An 18,902-nucleotide genomic window follows, 5' to 3' on the forward strand; every position below is an offset into this window, starting at 1 on the left:
TTAAGGACACATCTCAAAAGTTTTTGGACTAATCATTTGGACTTAAACTTGTCTGCAGGACTTTACTTTGGTGGACAAATTCAGGTTTTTCTCAAACATTTGGAAGTTTGTTGCTGTATTGGGAGAAATATGTTTATGGTCAGATGTCAAAGTTACTAGCCTTCATTTAAATGTTTTTAACATAGGGACTTTTAATATGTGAAATACCATAAATCCTGTGTTATCTCAAGTCAAAGAACAAAAGAAAAAGATAATGTCTTGTGTTAATGCTCCTTATATGTTATTGGTAAGATATAGAGATTGTTTATGAAACTGATAATGAATATAACAACAGCTATTTTAATTGTAAATTGACCAATTGTATATTCTCAAAATGATGACTTCCTTTTAGTCTGTGATGGTTTTGAGACAACCTCTCTTCATAATGATGCTTGTAAAAATTACATGTCAAGCCTCCACAACCTACGATCTAACCCCTGCAGAGGCTGGTACTCAAAGATGGGTAAGAGAAGTGTGGAAAAATATCCAACCTAAGACAGAGCATGAGTATCAGAATTCTCATGGCTTGATGATGGGTAAGGGATTTCTCTGGACATTTCTCACCTAAGACAGGCACAGTCTTTCTGCTGAGCTGGGAAAGTCCCTGCTCTAAATATAATAAAAAGGGGGATATGTCGGGGCCCAGTCATGGCCCACTGGAGTTTGACATTTCAAAAATAACTTCTTCCTGTATAATTAGGGCATCAACATTTGCTACTCTTCAAGGAAACTGTTTGTTAAGCTTGTTTTGATTCTTTGACCCTCTACATAACAGGAAACTCGTTAGCTGAAGATCTGATGTTATCTGTAAGAGTCAGGAAATCCGGTCTTTGAAAAACAGTTACTTGGTGTTTTTTGTTGTTGTGTGCCCTTAAAAGCTTCCTGTTGCTGTGAACCTATAAAAGGAGCTCTTTCTGTGAAATAAATCAGACTTCTCTTCATCTCTGCTCAGGTTTGAGTGTTCTTTCCTTTCTCAATCCTCACTCCCTGACTCAGGCATGTTCATGTTGTGACGGCTGGACCGCCATACATACAGAGAAGTGAGGCTTATAGGATTCCAACTAGTCATGAAAAAAAATAATAATAAATCTACACATAGGCATATAATAGTTAAAATTCCAGAAACTCAACGGAAGAACAAAATTCTATAATCAGTTAGAGAAAAGAAACAAATCACATACAATGGAAAGCCCATCAGAATCACAACAGACTTCTCAACACAAATCCACAATGCAAGAAGAGCATGGAGTGACATATTTCAAGCACTAAAAGAAAACAACCTCCAACCCAGATTGATGTACCCTGCAAAACTATATTTCAAAATTGATGGAGGAATAAGATATTTTCATTACAAAGAGCACCTTAGGAATTTCATGAATGCTAAACCAGCACTCCAAAAAACTTAAACAATATCCTAGGAAAAGACAATGAGGATCACAACCCCAGGAAGCACAGCAGAATGAATCCATTAGACACAACAATAAATTAAATGCAAAGGAAGAGAATCCAACAAAAAGAAGTCAAGGATAAGTCAATATGTATCAGTTATAATTGTCAATCTTAATGGTTTCAATTCAACCAATCAAAAGAAATAGACTAGCAGAATGGGTCAAGAAGCATGATCCCACAATATGCTGCATACAAGAAATATGCTTAATTCAAAAAGAAATTCATAGACTGAAAGTTAAAGGTGGAAAACAATACTCCATGTGACAGGTACAAAAATAATCAGGAGTATCTATCCTCTTTGTGGTTCAAGTGGATTACAAGTCAACATCGATTAAGAGAGTCAAACATGCAAAGGAAAGCCCATCAGAATCACAGCAGACTTTTCAACACAAACTCCAGGCAAGGAGAGCCTGGAGTGAGATATTTCAAGTCCTAAAGAGAACAACCTCCAACCTAGACTGATGTATCCTGCAAAACTCTCTTTCAAAATGGATGGGGAAATAAGATACTTCCACGACAAATAACACCTGAGAAATTACATGAATACCAAACCAGCACTACAAGCAATTCTAAACAAGATCCTAGAAAAAGACAATGAAGGCAACAATACCATGAGGCCCAACAGAGCAAATCAAATAGACAAGGCAAGAAACTAATAAGGAGAAGGTGAAAAAGTAAAGAGTCAACAAAAGGCCAATAACATGACAATAATAAGTCAGTACATATCAGTTATAACCATCAATGTCAATGGCCTAAACTCACCAATCAAGAGAAATGGACTGGCAAAATGGAATAAGAAGCAAAATCCAACACTATGTTGTATACAAGAAACACACCTAGTGCAAAAAGAAGCCCATAGACTGAAAGTGAAAGGATGGGAAACAATTCTCCATGTGACAGGAGCCCAGAAAAAAGCAGGAGTAGCAATCTTATTTGCAGACAAAGCAAATTCCAAACCAAAACTGATTCTAGTATTATTGATGTAGGATGGTACTGTATCATACCTATGTGAATGTAAAATATCTTGTATCTGCTTTATGATACATAGTAGTGATGGTGTTTTATCAGAGCTATTTTTAATGATATTACTCTAGAAAGTTCTCTTTCCAGATGATGATTAAGATGCTAATAAAAAATAATGGTGCCAGGTACCACAACAGCAACAGAACTTTGCTGTTTTCTGGATATTATTATTTTCTTTGTTTTTTGTTTTTTTAATGGGATGTGCTGAATGTCTATAATTTTTTTCAGATGACTGCGGAACCTGGAAAAGCTGTTGCTGCTATTGATGCATAACATACTGCTATTATTGGTCTTTTTATATATATATATATATATAATTTGAATTTTTGGAAACTGTAACTGTGCTGTCAACTTTGGAAAAAGTTATCCCAATTTACTGTGTTGAGTTGGCATTGTACAGAAATTGACAGCCATATTGGTCTAGAAATGTTATGTTTTTTTCCATTTGTACAGGGGTAACACACTGTATTAAATATATAAGGTCATATCTATGTGGGTTTGATTACAGAAACTAATAAAGTATTCTCTAAATAATGAAAAAAAACAAGGTAAGACTACAAGAGCAAGAAGCAATTTAAATGTGTTCAGGGACCATTTTCATCTTCAGAATTAAGGATTATTTTAATCTTACATCCTTGCCTTTTCTCTTTTACTTTCCTTTTTAGTTTTATTTTAGGATTCCCTATTTTTTTTCAGCTTTAATTAAGTTTATTGGTACATTTTAGGGATACAGTAAAAAAAAGAAAAAAAGGATTCCCTATTTTTAAGGTTCATACAGAGATCTCTTTAACTGAAATACTGAATAGTTTCTCTGGTGTGAAAAACTATAATAGTACACAGGATCCTAATGAAATAATTAATAATGTGAAATAGGGAGTAAAGGGCTAAAGAAGTAGGGAAAGTGGGAAGGGTGGGGGAAAGGTAATGAGGGAGAGGAAAAAATGTGAGAAACTGAAAAATGGAAATAAAGTGTTCGTAAATGGGGAGGCGAGGAGTGGGTGAAGGGAGGGCAGGGACAAGGGGAAATAATGAGAATCAAGACCTGTCATGTAAAAGTACAGAATCCCAGTAATGAACATAACTGTATTGTATACCTAGATTGTACCAATAAACTCAATAAAAAGAAAAGAAAAGAGAGTCAAAGAAGGACACTACATCCTTGTAAAGGGAATCATCCAAGAGGAAAAGATGACAATCATAAATATATATGCACCAAAACAAGTGTGCCCAACTATATGAAACAAGTACTAACGGACATGACAAATTATAAAAGCACTAATACAATAGTAGTGGGAGACCTCAATAGCCCACTGTCACAAACAGATAGACCAACTAGACAAAAAATAAACTAGAACTCAATCAAACTCTTGAAAAAATGAACTGAATAGATGTTTACATAGTGTTCCACCCTACAAAATCTGAATGCACATTCTTTTTGGTTGCACATGGATCATTCTCCAAAATAGATCACATATTCACTCATAGAACATGTTTAAATAAGTTCAAAGATATTGAAGTTATCACCTGTATATTATCAGACACAGTGGGATGATACTGGAGATTACTAGCAAAAGAACCCACAAGAATTTCATAAACAAATTGAAATTGAACAACATATTTCTGAATAACCAGAAAGAGGAGGAAATTAAAGAAGAAATAAGATAGTTCCTACAATTAAATGACAAGGTAATACAATATATCAGAATCTATGGGATACACTGAAAGTAGTCTTATGAGGAAAATTCATAGCAGTGAATACTCATATTAGGAAAACAGAGTGAGCTTAATTACACAACCTGATGTTGAATCTCAAGATCCTAGGAAAAGAAGACCAGGACAAACACAAAGCTCATGCAAAGGAGGAAATTATAAAGATCAGGGCAGAAATTAATGCAATGGAGACTAAGAGAACAAAAAAAAAAATTAATGAAGCCAAGAGATCACTGTGACTTCAATACTAGCCTTGGCTAACAGAGTTCCAGGTCAGCCTCAATTACATAGTGAGACCCTGTCTCAAAAGAAAAGAAAACCTGAAATCCTTCACACAAAAATCAGGAACAAGACTAGGATGTCCACTACCATCACTCTTGCTCAATATAGTTTTGGAAATACTAGCCACAGCAATTAGATAAGAGAAAGAAATAAAAGGAATAAAGACAGGAAATGAAGAAGTCAAATTGTCATTATTTGCAGATGACATGCTACTCTATTTAGAAGGCCCCAAGAATTCCCCCAAATTCAGCAAAGTAGCTGTATACAAGGTCAACAAACAAGAATCGATAGCTTTCCTGTACATGAAAAATAGACTCACCTAGAGAAAAGTAGGAAAAACAATGCTTTTCACAATACCATGCAAAAAATTGAAATACTTAGGAATCTACCTAATGAAAGAAATCAATAGCCTCTACTCTGAAAACTACAGCACTCTGAAAAAAGAGATGGAAGAGGATATCAGTAAATACCAAATAGTTTCTCTGGTGTGAAAAACTATAGTAGTACTCAAGATCCTAATGGGATAATTAACAATGTAAAATAGGAAAATAAGGGCTAAAGGTGTAGGGACAGTGGGAAGGGTAGGGGAAGGGGAATAAGGGAAAAGAAAAAAATGTGAGAAAATGTAAAAGTGGAATTAAAGTGTTTGTAAATGGAGGGGGGTGTGAAGGGAAGGTAGGGACAAGGGGAAAAAATGAGAACCACGACCTGCCATGAAAAGATACAAGATCCCAATAATGAATGTAACTGTACCATATACCTACAATGTACCAATAAACTCAATTTTTAAAAATTAAAAAAAAAAGAAAATGGAAAGACAATCCTTGCTCCTGGGTAGGAAGAATCAACATATTAAAAATGGCCATACTACCAAAACTGCTATATAAATTCAATGTAATCCCTATTGAAATCCCAGCAGCATACTTCACAGACCTTCAGAAAATGATCAAAAATTCATTTAGAACACAAGAGATCTAGAATAGCAAAAGAAATTCTAGGCAATAAAGACAAGGTAGTGGGTTATCACAATCCCTGATTTGAAACTATACTACAAAGCTACTGTGGTAAAAACAGCATGGTACTGGCAAAGAAACAGACCTGAGGATGAGTGAAACAGATTAGAAGATGCAGAAACAAGTCCAGACACACTCAGCGACCTTGTCTTCTACAAAGGAGCCAAACACCCTCATTGGAGCAAAGATCTCTTTAATAAATGGTGCTGGAAAAAACAGTTTCAACCTGCCAAAGATTAAAGCTACACCTATATCTCTCACCATGCACTGAAAGAACTAAAATTCAAATGGATTAAAGATCTAAATATTAAAACAGAAACACTTAGCCAGCTGAAAGAGAGGTTAGGTACAACTCTTGAAGACACTGGTGTAAGAAAAATTTTTATGAACAAAACCTCAGTTACCCATGAACCAGCACAATCAACAAGTGGGATCTCTTCTTATTAAAAAGCTTCTGCCCAGCAAGAGAAACAACCAATAGTGTGGAGCAACATCCCACAATGTGGGAAAACCATTTCACCAGCTCTTCCTCAGACAAAGGTCTACTATCTAGAATATATAAAGAACTTTAAAGGGTCAGACCTCCCTAATTTAAAGACCTAATCCAAAAATGGGCATCTGAAATGAAGAGACATTTCTCAAAGAAGTAGAAAGAGCAAATAAATTATATGAAAAAATGTTCCACATAACTGGTCATTCGAGAGATGCAGATGAAAACAACACTGAGGTGCAACCTCATCCCAGAAAGTATGGCTACTATCAAGAAATCAACCAATAACAGATGCTGGTGGTGTTGTGGAGAGAAAGGAAACTTTCTCCACTGTTGGAGGGAGTAGAGACTGTTGCAACCACTGTGGAAATCAATATGGAGATACCTCAAAGAACTGAGATTATAGGTTCTATTTGACCCAGCTATCCCACTGCTGGGTATCTTTCCAAAAGAATTAAAGGAATCATACCACAGTGATATATGCACATCCATGTTTATAATGGCACAGTTTGTAAAAGCTAAAGCTTGGAAACAGCCCAATTGCCCATCATTTGGAGACTGGATAAAAAAGATGTTTTTTTTCTATAAAATGGGGTACTACTCAGCCATAAAGAATGAAAAACTAGAGTCATTCATAGGAAAATGAGTGCATATTGAGGCCATACTCTTAAGTGAAATAAATCAGACACACATGTTTAAATGCCAAATAATTTCTCTGGTGTGAAAAAACTAAAAGTGTAAATAAGATACAAATTGTATAATTGATAATGTGAAATAGGAAGAAAAAGGCTAAACGTGTAGGGGAAGTGGGAAGGGAAGGGAAAAGGAAAGAAGGGAAAATAAAAAATATTAGAAAAAAATGGAAACAAAGTCTTTGTAAATAGGAGAGGATGGACAGGGTAAAGGGAGGGTAGGGGTAAGGGAAAAAAATGAGGACCAAGGTCTGCCATGTAAAGGCACGAGTTCCCAATGATGAATGTAACTGTACTGTATACTTTACAAGTACCAATAAACTCAATGGAAAATATAAAGAAATCAACCAACAATAATGCTGGTGAGGCTGTGAGGGAAAAGAAACATTTCTCTTTTGTTGGTGGGAGTGTAAACTGATAGCAACCACTATGGAAATCACTATGTAGCTTTCTCATGAAACTACACTTTCCATTTGACCCAGCTATTCCCCTTATAGGTGTATTCCTGAAAGAGTTAAATACATCATACCACAGGGATATATGCACACCCATGTTTTTAGCAGCACAGTTTGTAATAGCTAAATCTTGGAAACATTCCATATGCCCATCAACAGATAAATACTACTACTTTGCCATTAAGAAGGATAAATTTGAGACATCTTATGGTATATAGATGCACCGTGAGACAGTGATTTTAAATGAAATAAATCAAGCATATATTTAAATATCACAGTTTCTCTCATGAAAGAAAACCAAAGGGTAAATAAAGAGCAAAATGGAGAATAGATATTGGGAAGTAGGAAGAACATTTTCAAATGGGAAGGAGAATAATAGAGGGGGTGGGGAAGACAAGGAAGAATATAGGGATGTTTTAAATTTTTTTAAAAAAAGGATAGAAGGGGAAAAAATGAAAATGAAGTTTTTGTAAATGGGAAGGAGGAGAAGGGTTGAAGAGGGGGGAGGAGAACGGGGAAAAAAGAAAAATTAAGATATATGATGTTCCGATTCCTAAGATTAATGTGATTATTAATGTATGGCAAAATGTATATATAAAAATTAATAAAAATATAAAGTGCTTAAAAACTAGAAGTACTTCATAAATGCTGCTACTATTGCTGCTGCTGTTGTAATTGCTGCATGTCTTTCTCCTTCATCTCCATAAATCTAAATCCTGTTTATCCATCAAACATTAACAAAACACACCATCCATGAAAGTATCCATGTTTACACGCTTTTAGCCTTAACTCCCTCTCTCACAGCTCTTTCATCCGCACTTTTAACTCCCTGGCTTCTTTGAAACACCTGCACATTCTTTGATTTCAATCTTAACTCTTATTTTCAATTATTAATATCTTTAAAACAAAATCTGTATATGACTCATTTTCATAACTCCTCTACTATTCCTTTATACAGTTCCATGAGTTTAATGTGTAAATGCAAATATATATTGAATCAGTAAAGAGTGAAATGCCTTTTCAGGCCACTAAAATATACCTTTCTATGCTGGAATGTTATTTGAAAACTTTTACTCTTATGACAAATAGAAGACTAAAAGATGATTCAAACAAGGGAATAAGTGTCAGCCAAATAATTTCTATCAGAAAATTATCATCCTATTGCACTGTTGTTCTCTTTAATGCTTATAATTGTAGAATGTAGGAATTAGCCTATTAAAAAACTCTTGAATAACGAAAGAGTACTTTGTAAATATAATTATAAATAATGCTATAATAATTTTAAACCTTGAAACTCTTCAGGATGCATTCTTATAAAAGTAACCAAAGGGATAAGAGAACAAAGATAAAAGAAGAATAATGTTTATAGCAATAGTATTTGTAACAGTAAAATAAATACTGGAAATTTTTTAAATGTTAAACAAAAGTGATGATAAGTATGTAGGTAAAAGTCTTTAAGGAATCAAAAATAACAGTTGACAGTACTGCTTTTTTTTTTTTTTTTTGGTGTAGGGGATGGCCATGGATGGTTTGAATCCAAAACCATACCTCTTTGAGGATGAAATGAAACCAGATAGAGGATATCAAGAAAATGAAAATGAAAAAGTCATAAATATGACTTGTCTCTTTCCTTCTTACGTATATAAGAAATTAAATAGTATAAGTGAAACATCAGCAATAAGACTCAATTTGCAAATAACCATCAAAATGAATGTTTATTACATGTGTGCTAAAAATCAATTTCAGTCCATGATAGAAGACAGAAAATTTGAGAAACCCAGAAATACAGGAAGGAAAAACATCTTTTCTCAATCCAATTAACCTTGGGATTGTCAATTTCTTTGTGTTTCAAAGTGATAATATTTAGTTAGTCTCCATTTTATTGAACTACAGATATCTCACTGTTATTATTTTGAGGACAAAAAGTACTTAATATATCATGTTCACATAGGGAAATATTTTTGCTAAGTTACAATTTCACATTCAGTCTTTATTATGTATAGATACATGGAGAATTAAATGGACTATTGAAATGTAGCCTAAGATCATAATGACTTTGACTACATGACATAAAAATATAAAAATTTACTCAGTGTTAACCTACTGAGATTTATAGTCCATCTCAACATCACCTCCATCTAGCAGTAACTTTAAACCAAAATAATAATGACAGAAGAAGATGTGTGAATAGTCCTTCCAAAGACAATTTCTTCAGCTTGTGTTGACTAGTGGTTACTTTTAGATTTGAAGATGGGTTAAGGTTTACACTCTCCTTCAAATCAGTTAGTTGAAATATCAAATATATTGAATATATATATTTCTTTAAAGGACATAAATCAAAGAAGAATCTGTATTCTTACCATTGGCCTCAAACAAAATAATCTATCATCCCTCCATGTTTCTGCACTAAAATCTTGATCCTTACCAAATATTTTTTCTGTTATTTCTAATGCAAATGTCTTTTTTAAATGAAATATGCACAGAAATAGAGAGGCTGTATTCAATTTTGTAATGTTTTAATTTCTGAATCTCATTCAACAATTTTACAGTGTTCCTGTCTTAACACTACAGTCTCCGATGTTAAACAAGTTGGAGTTGGGAAAGAACTTGGGAATAAACTTCAGCACAAATATAGGAACTGTAGAAGTTTCATGGGTGTTAAAGGGTGTGTGGTCCTTGGGGAAATCGTCCACAATCAATTTCTATATTCAAATAACTTGTTCCTCTGACCCCACAAGTTTATTTACACTAAACAGCCATTATATCAGGTCATATATAATAAATGATATATCTCAAAAACTACGTGTGTTCTCAATAAAATTACTGGGCAATATAGGTACATAAAGTCATAAATAAATAGGAAGGAACTGTTAGCTGCCAAAGTCAGCCATTTTTTCAGACATCTCAGAAATTAGCCTTACCTTTGGGAATGTGCCAAAATTTTCTTAAATTGCACCCTAAGAAATACAGTGTTGACATCTGCACTCAAGTGTTCCTTGCAGCATTGTTTACAACAGCCAAGATACAGAAACAATTTAAGTAATCATAGATGTATAATAAAGAAAATGAAGTGTATGCAATCAATGCTACATTATTAAACCATAAAAAAGAAAAGAAATCCTGCCATTTGCAATAACGTGAATGAAACTGAAGGGCATTTTAAGTAGAGTAAGCAAGCAAGAAAAAGACAAATACTGAATGTATTACTTATATGCAGAATATAAAAGAAAATCAAACTCATGAAAAAAAGAAACCCTAATGATGGTTGAGTGGAGCTGAGGGATGAGAGAAACATATGCTGGACAAAGCGTATGTATTTTCAGTTATTATATGACTAAGTACTGACAATATAATGTTTAGTGTAGTGAATACACTATACTATATATACTTGTATATATATATACTATGTATACTCTGCTAAGAGAGTAGCAAAAAAAGATAACTGAGGTAATGGATATGTCAGCTTGGTTGTGGTAAATGTTTTACACTGTATATCAAATCATCACATTACAGAATTAAATACATAAATTTTATTTGTCTATTAAACTTAATAAAACTCAAAAACAAGCCACGCAAAGCACAAAAAAATGAAGCAAAATTTTGTTGGATGAAATTACCAATATAATTAATGGCATACATATTTATAGGACATAAAGCACAATTAGGTCACAACTGAAATTTCAGGCTTATTCCTTAAACTGTAGTTTTAATTTTTGTCATTTTGGGGATATTGCTTTGGGAAATGCTGGAGATGGGATATGCTTTAAAATTAATTTCTAACATGTTTAAATTCCTTAAAAAGAAAAGCAGTTCTAGACTATCTGGCCAATTCATATCCCAAAGTTCACCAAAGCCTTACAGAGCACCATCATCAAAAACCACCGAGACACTACCATTTTCTCTTAAAAGTTTTAAAACTGTAATGAAGTTTTATAATTTAGAGGCATCTATGGTGTAAAAATCACAATGAATGTCAAGAAAAATAATACCATATGAACTTACCTTCTTCTTCAGTTCTGAAAGAACTACTCTTGAGTCTGCCCCCTGGAATAAAAGGGGTTGTGACAATCATCCATGAAACACTGCTTATTGTTTCAATTAACATCACCAATAACTTTCTATGTTGTTGTAAAACATTAAAAGAGTATAATTTTGTTTGCTCCCTAAGATTTGTTAATTTATGTTATGCAGCTGCTGAGGCTACTGACTTCTCTCTAGGATACCATCATGGAAGATCATGGTAATTAGAAGGTTGTTTTGAGTATATAGCATCAAGCTTACATGAATTAGTTAGTTAGTAACTGACTGTAAAGATATTTCATCTCTACATCAGCATTCCATTAGAGGTAAGGCTTAATTCCTTACACTGAATTTGAGGGATGCTATAATTATTTGCCACAGTGATTTTCCATGCTACCCTTGCTGTAGACTATTCCTCTTTCAGATTGAAGTTTTTCATCAATAATGTTCATTTTAAAAATGGTTTCAATCATCACTTTTAGGCTTGGAGTCACATAATCTCTTTAAGTTTGATTCTTGTAAGGCACTCTTACCATCTACATTCAAATATTTAGGGTGTAACATATTGTAATAAAATTCTATAACAATGTAGATAAAGAATATTTTCATAGTGAAGTGAATCAAATATGTTCAACATTCAAAATTTCTGGCCATAGGAAAATGTAACATTTAATTATTACTGTATATTTTGAGCCATCACATAATTTCAGAATTCTACATACTATAACTAAATAAATTGTTTTAAATCTCTCAAAATGACAATTTATGAAAAGGCAGAGGATTGTGTAACATTCTAGTATGTGAAACATGTTTACATGTCTCTCCATTGCAGATTTCCTTTTTTATCTCTTTTCTAAGATGAATTTAAATCTTATATCTTAAATACTTCCTGACTCCTATCAATCTAGTTAAGTAATTCTTCCTCTAAGTTCCATGTTACTAAGCATATTTGCTGACATTGATGCTATGCTACTTTACTGACATCTTGCTCTTTATGTAGGTATGGATGTGGTTTTCTTTTTGCAATTTAAATCAAAGTTTATACTCATATCTCACTGTATCATATCTGTAGTAACTAAGGTGAAATTTAACATAGATACATACATATGTGTGTGTAATATCTGTATTCATATTAAAATCCAATTAATACTTATATACAATAGGCATAATTTTATCCTTACCTCTCAAATTCTAGTTTGATAAAATTAAAGTCCGAAATCTCAGAAATTTTAGTATATAGATAGCACCTGCTATGTAGTAAAAAGGACACTAACTAAAAAAAGCTTCTACAAGGGTTAATAAATAATACAGTGTATGTTTAAATAAAAATTGTTGTTAATCCTTTTCTAAATATTCCCCATTACTTTGAATACACATCACTAACAAGGTGTGATCAAAAATACTATACTGAATGCTACTGCAAAGCCAAGCACCAGCCAACAAAAAGGTAGGCTCATAAAAATGTTTTTAGCATGTGCTCGTTCACTTTACTCACCATATCTCACACAGAGACTTCTGGATTTTCCCTAAAATCAAAATGACTATGAATGACTATGTAAATATTTTGAATCGATTTAAGACATTAAGGCACTCATAACAGTGCAACTAAAGATACTCAGAAAGACTTCCAGAACTGTTTTAAAAAGTGGCAAGAATGATAGGGTAAATATGACTGGCAATGTCAATGTGTTTTTTATTGTAATGATTTTTAATGTAAACATTCTCTGTAGTTTGTGATCACACTTGATATATGACTGGACTTTAGGTCAGAGTAAATGGATTGAACAGGTTCACACACTGAGTCGAGAAGACCCAAGAGAAATGTCAACAGTACCTGAAATTTTCAGCAATCATCTGCAGTCCATATAGGACTTAAATTATTTTACTGAATTAATAAAATATGTTACTTAGATGGAACTTCTATATTCATTTTGAAGATTAGTAAATGCTATGATCCACTATTTTCTTGGAGAACAAGAAAGTTTTAAAGAACCTGGGAGCCTGGAGTGCTCGGAAAAGAGCATGCCAAAAAAAAGATTTCAAATAAAAATGCACCAAAAGCAAAAATGAAAGGTCCACAGACATTTTTGCTTTATTTCATAACTTTGCCAAAGGTCTGCTGTACTTATTGAAAATTTGTCTTCTCTATAAATATGTTGATTTAACTAGCAGAAAATGTATAGGAAATTTATTACATTTAAAATACCAATGATGAATGTAACTGTACTGTATACCTAAAAAGTACCAATAAATTCAATTAAAAATATATAAAATACGATGATTTCTAGATCTTCATTAGTAAAACATCAGTAATCTGTGACAGAACAATCACTTCTACTTTTATGATTCTTCCACTAATAAAAGCCCACCACTAATTACATTAGCAGAATTGTAAATAAAAGTTTTTCTTAACTTGTAAGAAGATTGCAGAACCGAAAAGAAGTACCAAAAGAGACACTTTGTTTCCCACCCAATAAAATATTATTTTCCTTAGTTTTAAAGAAATAGTTCTGAAACATCCATTCTTTGAGATATAGTTTGGATTATAAAAGTGTTTACATAATATATTTAGAGAACAAACAAGTAAAACTAATGTAATAGTTCTGGTCATAACCATAGAACTTTAGGGAATACCAATGCATTTTACACTCTACACAAGAGATGCACTTATAGATTTCAAATACAGTTCAGTGACTGCACCTGTAAATATTTTTCACAATTGTACACAAAAAATAAAGAAAATATTCCTTCTTTAAGGCTATAAAATTTCAACAGTATAAGAGATAACAAGAGGTCCTTAAGTCAAATAATTCTGCCTCAGTGAAGATTAAGACCTAACTATTCTAAAATAGATGATTTCTCTATCCTATTTTTACACAAAACAGAGAACAGAGTCTTTCCTTGGTAACACCATTTAGTGTTTACCTTGAAAATAAAATTTAAAAAATTTTTATTTCTAAGTATTTCTCTTGGCCACGTTTCTTTGTATTCTAATCATTGAAATAAAATATAATTACACTATGTAGGAACAACAAAAAGTTTCACTGACAAAAAGATAAATATTGCTTTCCATATGTATTAATCTGTACAGATTGCTTAACAAATGCCTACCCACATTTTCACTGGGAAAAGTGTAGGTTAGAGGAAAAAAACTGAAGTCACAAAAGGCTACATTAAAGTGTTAAATTATCACAATTAATTTAAGTAGAATAAAAGAAACTTTCTGAATTGGTTCATATAATCATTCCATTTTATAAATCCAAGACTTAATGTTAACATTATGTTTATTTTCCTAATTCCTAAAATAATACTTGTTTATTACAGAAAGCACAGAAAACAGAACACAAGGAAAACTCACTTGAAGTTTTAACATTTAGAAAGCCACATATATATTTTAATATACATCCCTACAATATTTAAATACATATACAGAATCATAATGTATATATTTTGTTCTTTTTTCCTACTTAGCAAGACATCATGAATAATTCTGACATCTTCTTTAAACATCCTCTGCAACCTAGAGCTAATGGCATGTCAAGTCTTGCTATTGGAAGCACAAGTGCAATGTACACTTGCATAGAATTTTGCCAAGATTTCTAATTGTTTCCTTAGAATGAGTTACTGAAAGTAAAATTTATCAGACAGAAAAAGTTAATGTCGCTAAAACATATTGTCAAACTGGCCTCTACAAAGAATAAAAATATTTAAATAGTACCTGAAAATAAATGGTAGTACCTCCCTTATCTTTGTCTCATCAATACTGGTTTTAATCAGTATTTTATTCCTTGAGAGATTGATACTTTTAAAGTTATATCTCAATTGTGTACTAATCTTTAATTTCTATTATAGTTGAAGCCATTTGTAATTTGTGAGAGTTGCTTATTTTCTATGTCCATGAAGACATTAATAATATGCTTTAAAAATTTCCTCTCTGAATCTCAGTTGTAAGGAATTTAATTTTATAAAAGCAGTTTGTATACTTTGAAATACTAATTGTTTAAGTATCATGCGTGCTGCAAATATTTTTCCAAATCTCTCATTTGATTTTTAATTTTATTTATTCGTTTCAATTGCTGTCCTCTTGGACCACAGACAACTCAGCTTCAGCTTGATTCTCTCTTCTCTAGTTTTCCTTTCTCACCTCCCTGTTAGGGGCTAATGTTTTTGGCTCTAGGAACTCATACTTTGTCAATTCTCATCACCATTCTGTGACCTCCTTGAAGGCAGGAACTATGCTTTTATTAATACTATAAACTTTATACTCTCCATTAGATGTCTGATATTTAATGAATGAAATGTAAAAATATGTCTTTTCTCTCGTACAATTTCAGAGGATAACTTCTTAATAATACTGACATTGTTTTTAAAAATACAATATTAAATGATTTTGTAACATTCTCTTCAGGATTAATCTCAACATCTTTGACCTTGAGTCATTTGATATACATTATCTCTTTTGTGCAAAACAATTGAAGTTTCTTTAAATCTGTTTTCCTCCTCTAAAAGAAAAATTAACCTTAACTAAATTTTTCTCTTCTAGTTTTAACATTTCCAATTACAAATTTTGTATCTTAGTAACAAGTAAGCTCTTGATAAATTCTGTGCAAATGTATTGGCAATGAAGTCAAATAATCCTACATGATAGCTATCAGGACACGAAAGAGAAGAAAATTCATCTCTGTGTAGTTGTTAAAGCACATTTAAGTTAAAGTGCTTGAGATTAAATACCAACTTTACCACTTATCAGCTACCAACACTAAAATTTAGTTTTAATATATCTTGATTTCTTCATCTTTAAAATAAGATTAATAATGGCACATAACCCCAAATAATAACGGAGATTATATAAAGTGATAAATATGATGCACTGCCCAGACACTGGAACATAGTCAATAAAAGGTAGCTACTATTAATTTTTAACTAATTTACCCAGTATGGCTTAGCAGAATCATTACTCATAACAGAATAAATAAATCTGGCTAGTATTCACCCTGAAATCAGAAAAAATGAGTTTCCCAGATAATAAGTAGCTCAACAGTAAATCAATGCCTATAATTAGCCTGTCTGGCCTTATGCTTCTTTACACCATCCATATGTAAACCTGTGGCCTTTCGTCTCCTCCCACACCTTAACATGCACATCATGTGACCCTCAAATCCAGCCTCTTTTTGAATCAGCATCTCTGAAGGATGATTTGTTTTGACTAGACCATCCCTGTCCTGTAAACGATTCTGCCAAAACTTATATTTTAAGGTACGTGATTTCAAGTATTTAGACTAAATTTGTGAAAATTCATCATCCATGTTTTTCAGTGATGTAAGAACAAGGACATATAGAAATGTTTCTTATTAACTTCCAGTGAGCCAAGCATTTTTAATCTCTATAATAAACTTGTAGAATGGATATTATTTCTATATTTTACAGTTAAGGAAACTGAAATACAAGCAGATCAAGAACATTGCTTCAAGTCACACAGCTATTTAAGTGGTAAATTTGTTTCCTTTTTTTGCCTAAAAACCCTTTCTCCAGATAGATAAATCTGCTTTCAATTTTTTGTTCAAGCACTGCTCCAAACATGAGAAAAGCAAGGCCCTGCTTTCTACTTATAGTTGGGAATATGTCTTTCAGTGCTAACTCCAGGATCCTTTTCCAGAAATTTTCCTGAATGAGCAGAAATAGAAAACATAATATGGATAATTTAAATGGGCTATAAGAAGGGGGAAGCAATGCAAAGTCACTGTGATCATAGAAGGAAAAATGACAATATAAACCAAAAGCTGGAATCAACCCAAATGTCAATTGATAACTGAATGAATAAACAAAATGTCATACAACTGTACAATGAAATATTCTTTAAAAGAATTACGATTAATTCTCTAGACCAACAAAATAAAAAATTTTGGATGATTTAACTTTGTAAAAAGTAACTAGACTAACTGAATTAATAGAGAAAGAAAATAAAATGGGAATTTCCAAGAGTTAGGGGAAAGGAGTGACTGAGGAGTTGTTGCTTAATAGGTTCAGAATTCAATATGGGGTATTTTTAAAGTTTTGGGAAAGAATGGAGGTGATTGTCACACAAAAATGTAGATAGACTTCATGCTATTGATTATACACTGAAAAGTGTTTAAAATGATAAATTTAATAATGTGTATTTTCCCACAGGAGTAAAATTGGGTGTAATTTTGAGTACTGATTATAATGATAGAATTTATTGAATTTCTGATCTTACCAATTTTATTTTTCAAATATTTTACAAATTTTATATTTCCTGTATATTGTTCAAGATTTGCAGAATAACCTTTTATAAAAATATTTAAAAGTTATAAGTTAAGCATTTTCACTTTTAGCCTAACTGTCATAATACAGATTCACTAGGACCATTATACTTCAAAGTGCTTAAAAGCATAAAATTTGGTTACAGACTTTAAAAGTGGTCAAATCTCTACACAAATTTCAAAAGTAACAAAATAAGACAATAAATACCATTTGCAATTTCATGAAATGCTAATAAAACCCTGTAGGCTTTTCTGCTTCACTTTTCTGCTGTAATAAACACTATCTTCCACCATTCAGTCCTTTGAAACTCTCCCTTTGGCTGGTTTTCTGTTCCCTAAATACCCTCTCTGTGAATCATTTCTAAAGGAAGGCTCAGCACTTAACCCTCTGCTCTTCTCTTTATATAAATTCACTTATTACACAAGTTTGCTGAATTCCTTCTAAGTACTTGGTCCTGTGCTAAGGGCTTTCAGAATATAAACCAATACAATCTTTGTGTCAATGTTCTGGTATGGGTAACAGATGTTTTCCTAAACAGGAAAATTTAAAATTCTTCCTCAAGCTGAGCTAATTTCAAGTCTCTTTGCCATGTGGCTTCTATAGTAGTCTGCTGCATGGTGGCCTCCAATTAACTATGCACCCTGTGTGTAAAACCCCAGTAGTGCTCCTGCTAGAATCTAAGCTAGGCCTGTGAATTATTTTTAAGCATTTTTCTTAAAGGCAAAAGAAAAATCAAATTTTTCTGCAAGAATACTATTCTTCAATAAAATATGGCAAAAAAATAAGAAACATCAACTCAAAGTAGAAATAGTAATAGATACCACAGTACTAAGAGTCAAGAGCATGAAATATTAGAGGTTCATATCAGTATTATTCCACAATTTTTCTACCTAAATAAAGTCTATAATTCTAGGAACAAAAACACAACAGAAAGAGATATGGTGATTATATCAAAACATTAAAAGATGAGAAAACAAGGAGCTATAAATACCCTGTGGACTTAGCAAGGAGTCATATGTGCCCAGAAAATGTTTGACAGACTAAAGCAGCCCCTGAATACAGTAGTTTCTAAAATAAGGAGGCTGTTTAGAGAACATAGGAAAGCAAAGAAACAGTTACTGCTTTTGATCTAAGAAAATATTAATAATGTTCTTGAACACAGAAACTCAACATTATAAGATAAACTATCTTACAATTAATGGAAATAATACTTAACTAAAATTAAGAAGCCTTAAACCAGGCTGGGTGTGGTGGGGCATGCCTGTAATCCCAATACTCGGGAGGCTGAAGCAGAAGGATTGCTGTGAGTTCGAGACCAGCCTGGACTACATAGTGAGTTCCAGGTCAGTATCAACTATGTAGTGAGACCCTGTCTCAAAAAAAACAAAAAAAAAAGAAGAAGAAAGAAGAGGGAGGAGGAGGAGGAGGAAGAGGAAGAGGAAGGGGA

At 32.6% G+C, this 18,902-nt stretch overlaps 1 protein-coding gene across 5 annotated transcripts in view; it reads right to left on the minus strand.

The window, feature by feature from the left end:
* Positions 1 to 18,902, minus strand: part of Slc4a10 (solute carrier family 4 member 10) — a 319,554-nt gene that overhangs the window by 241,433 nt on the left and 59,219 nt on the right. For 4 of the 5 annotated variants that reach the window (XM_019204974.2, XM_010606839.2, XM_010606841.3 and 1 more), the window contains exon 2: positions 11,156 to 11,197. The exons of the other annotated variant lie outside the window; for it this stretch is intronic. In XM_019204974.2, the coding sequence (XP_019060519.1) occupies positions 11,156 to 11,197 (42 nt within the window). The remainder of the gene's footprint in view (positions 1 to 11,155; positions 11,198 to 18,902) is intronic. 5 annotated transcript variants of the gene reach the window in all.

The sequence above is a fragment of the Fukomys damarensis genome, unplaced genomic scaffold (assembly GCF_012274545.1).
Source record: "Fukomys damarensis isolate Sample0158 unplaced genomic scaffold, DMR_v1.0_HiC HiC_scaffold_26, whole genome shotgun sequence".
Taxonomy (NCBI): domain Eukaryota; kingdom Metazoa; phylum Chordata; class Mammalia; order Rodentia; family Bathyergidae; genus Fukomys; species Fukomys damarensis.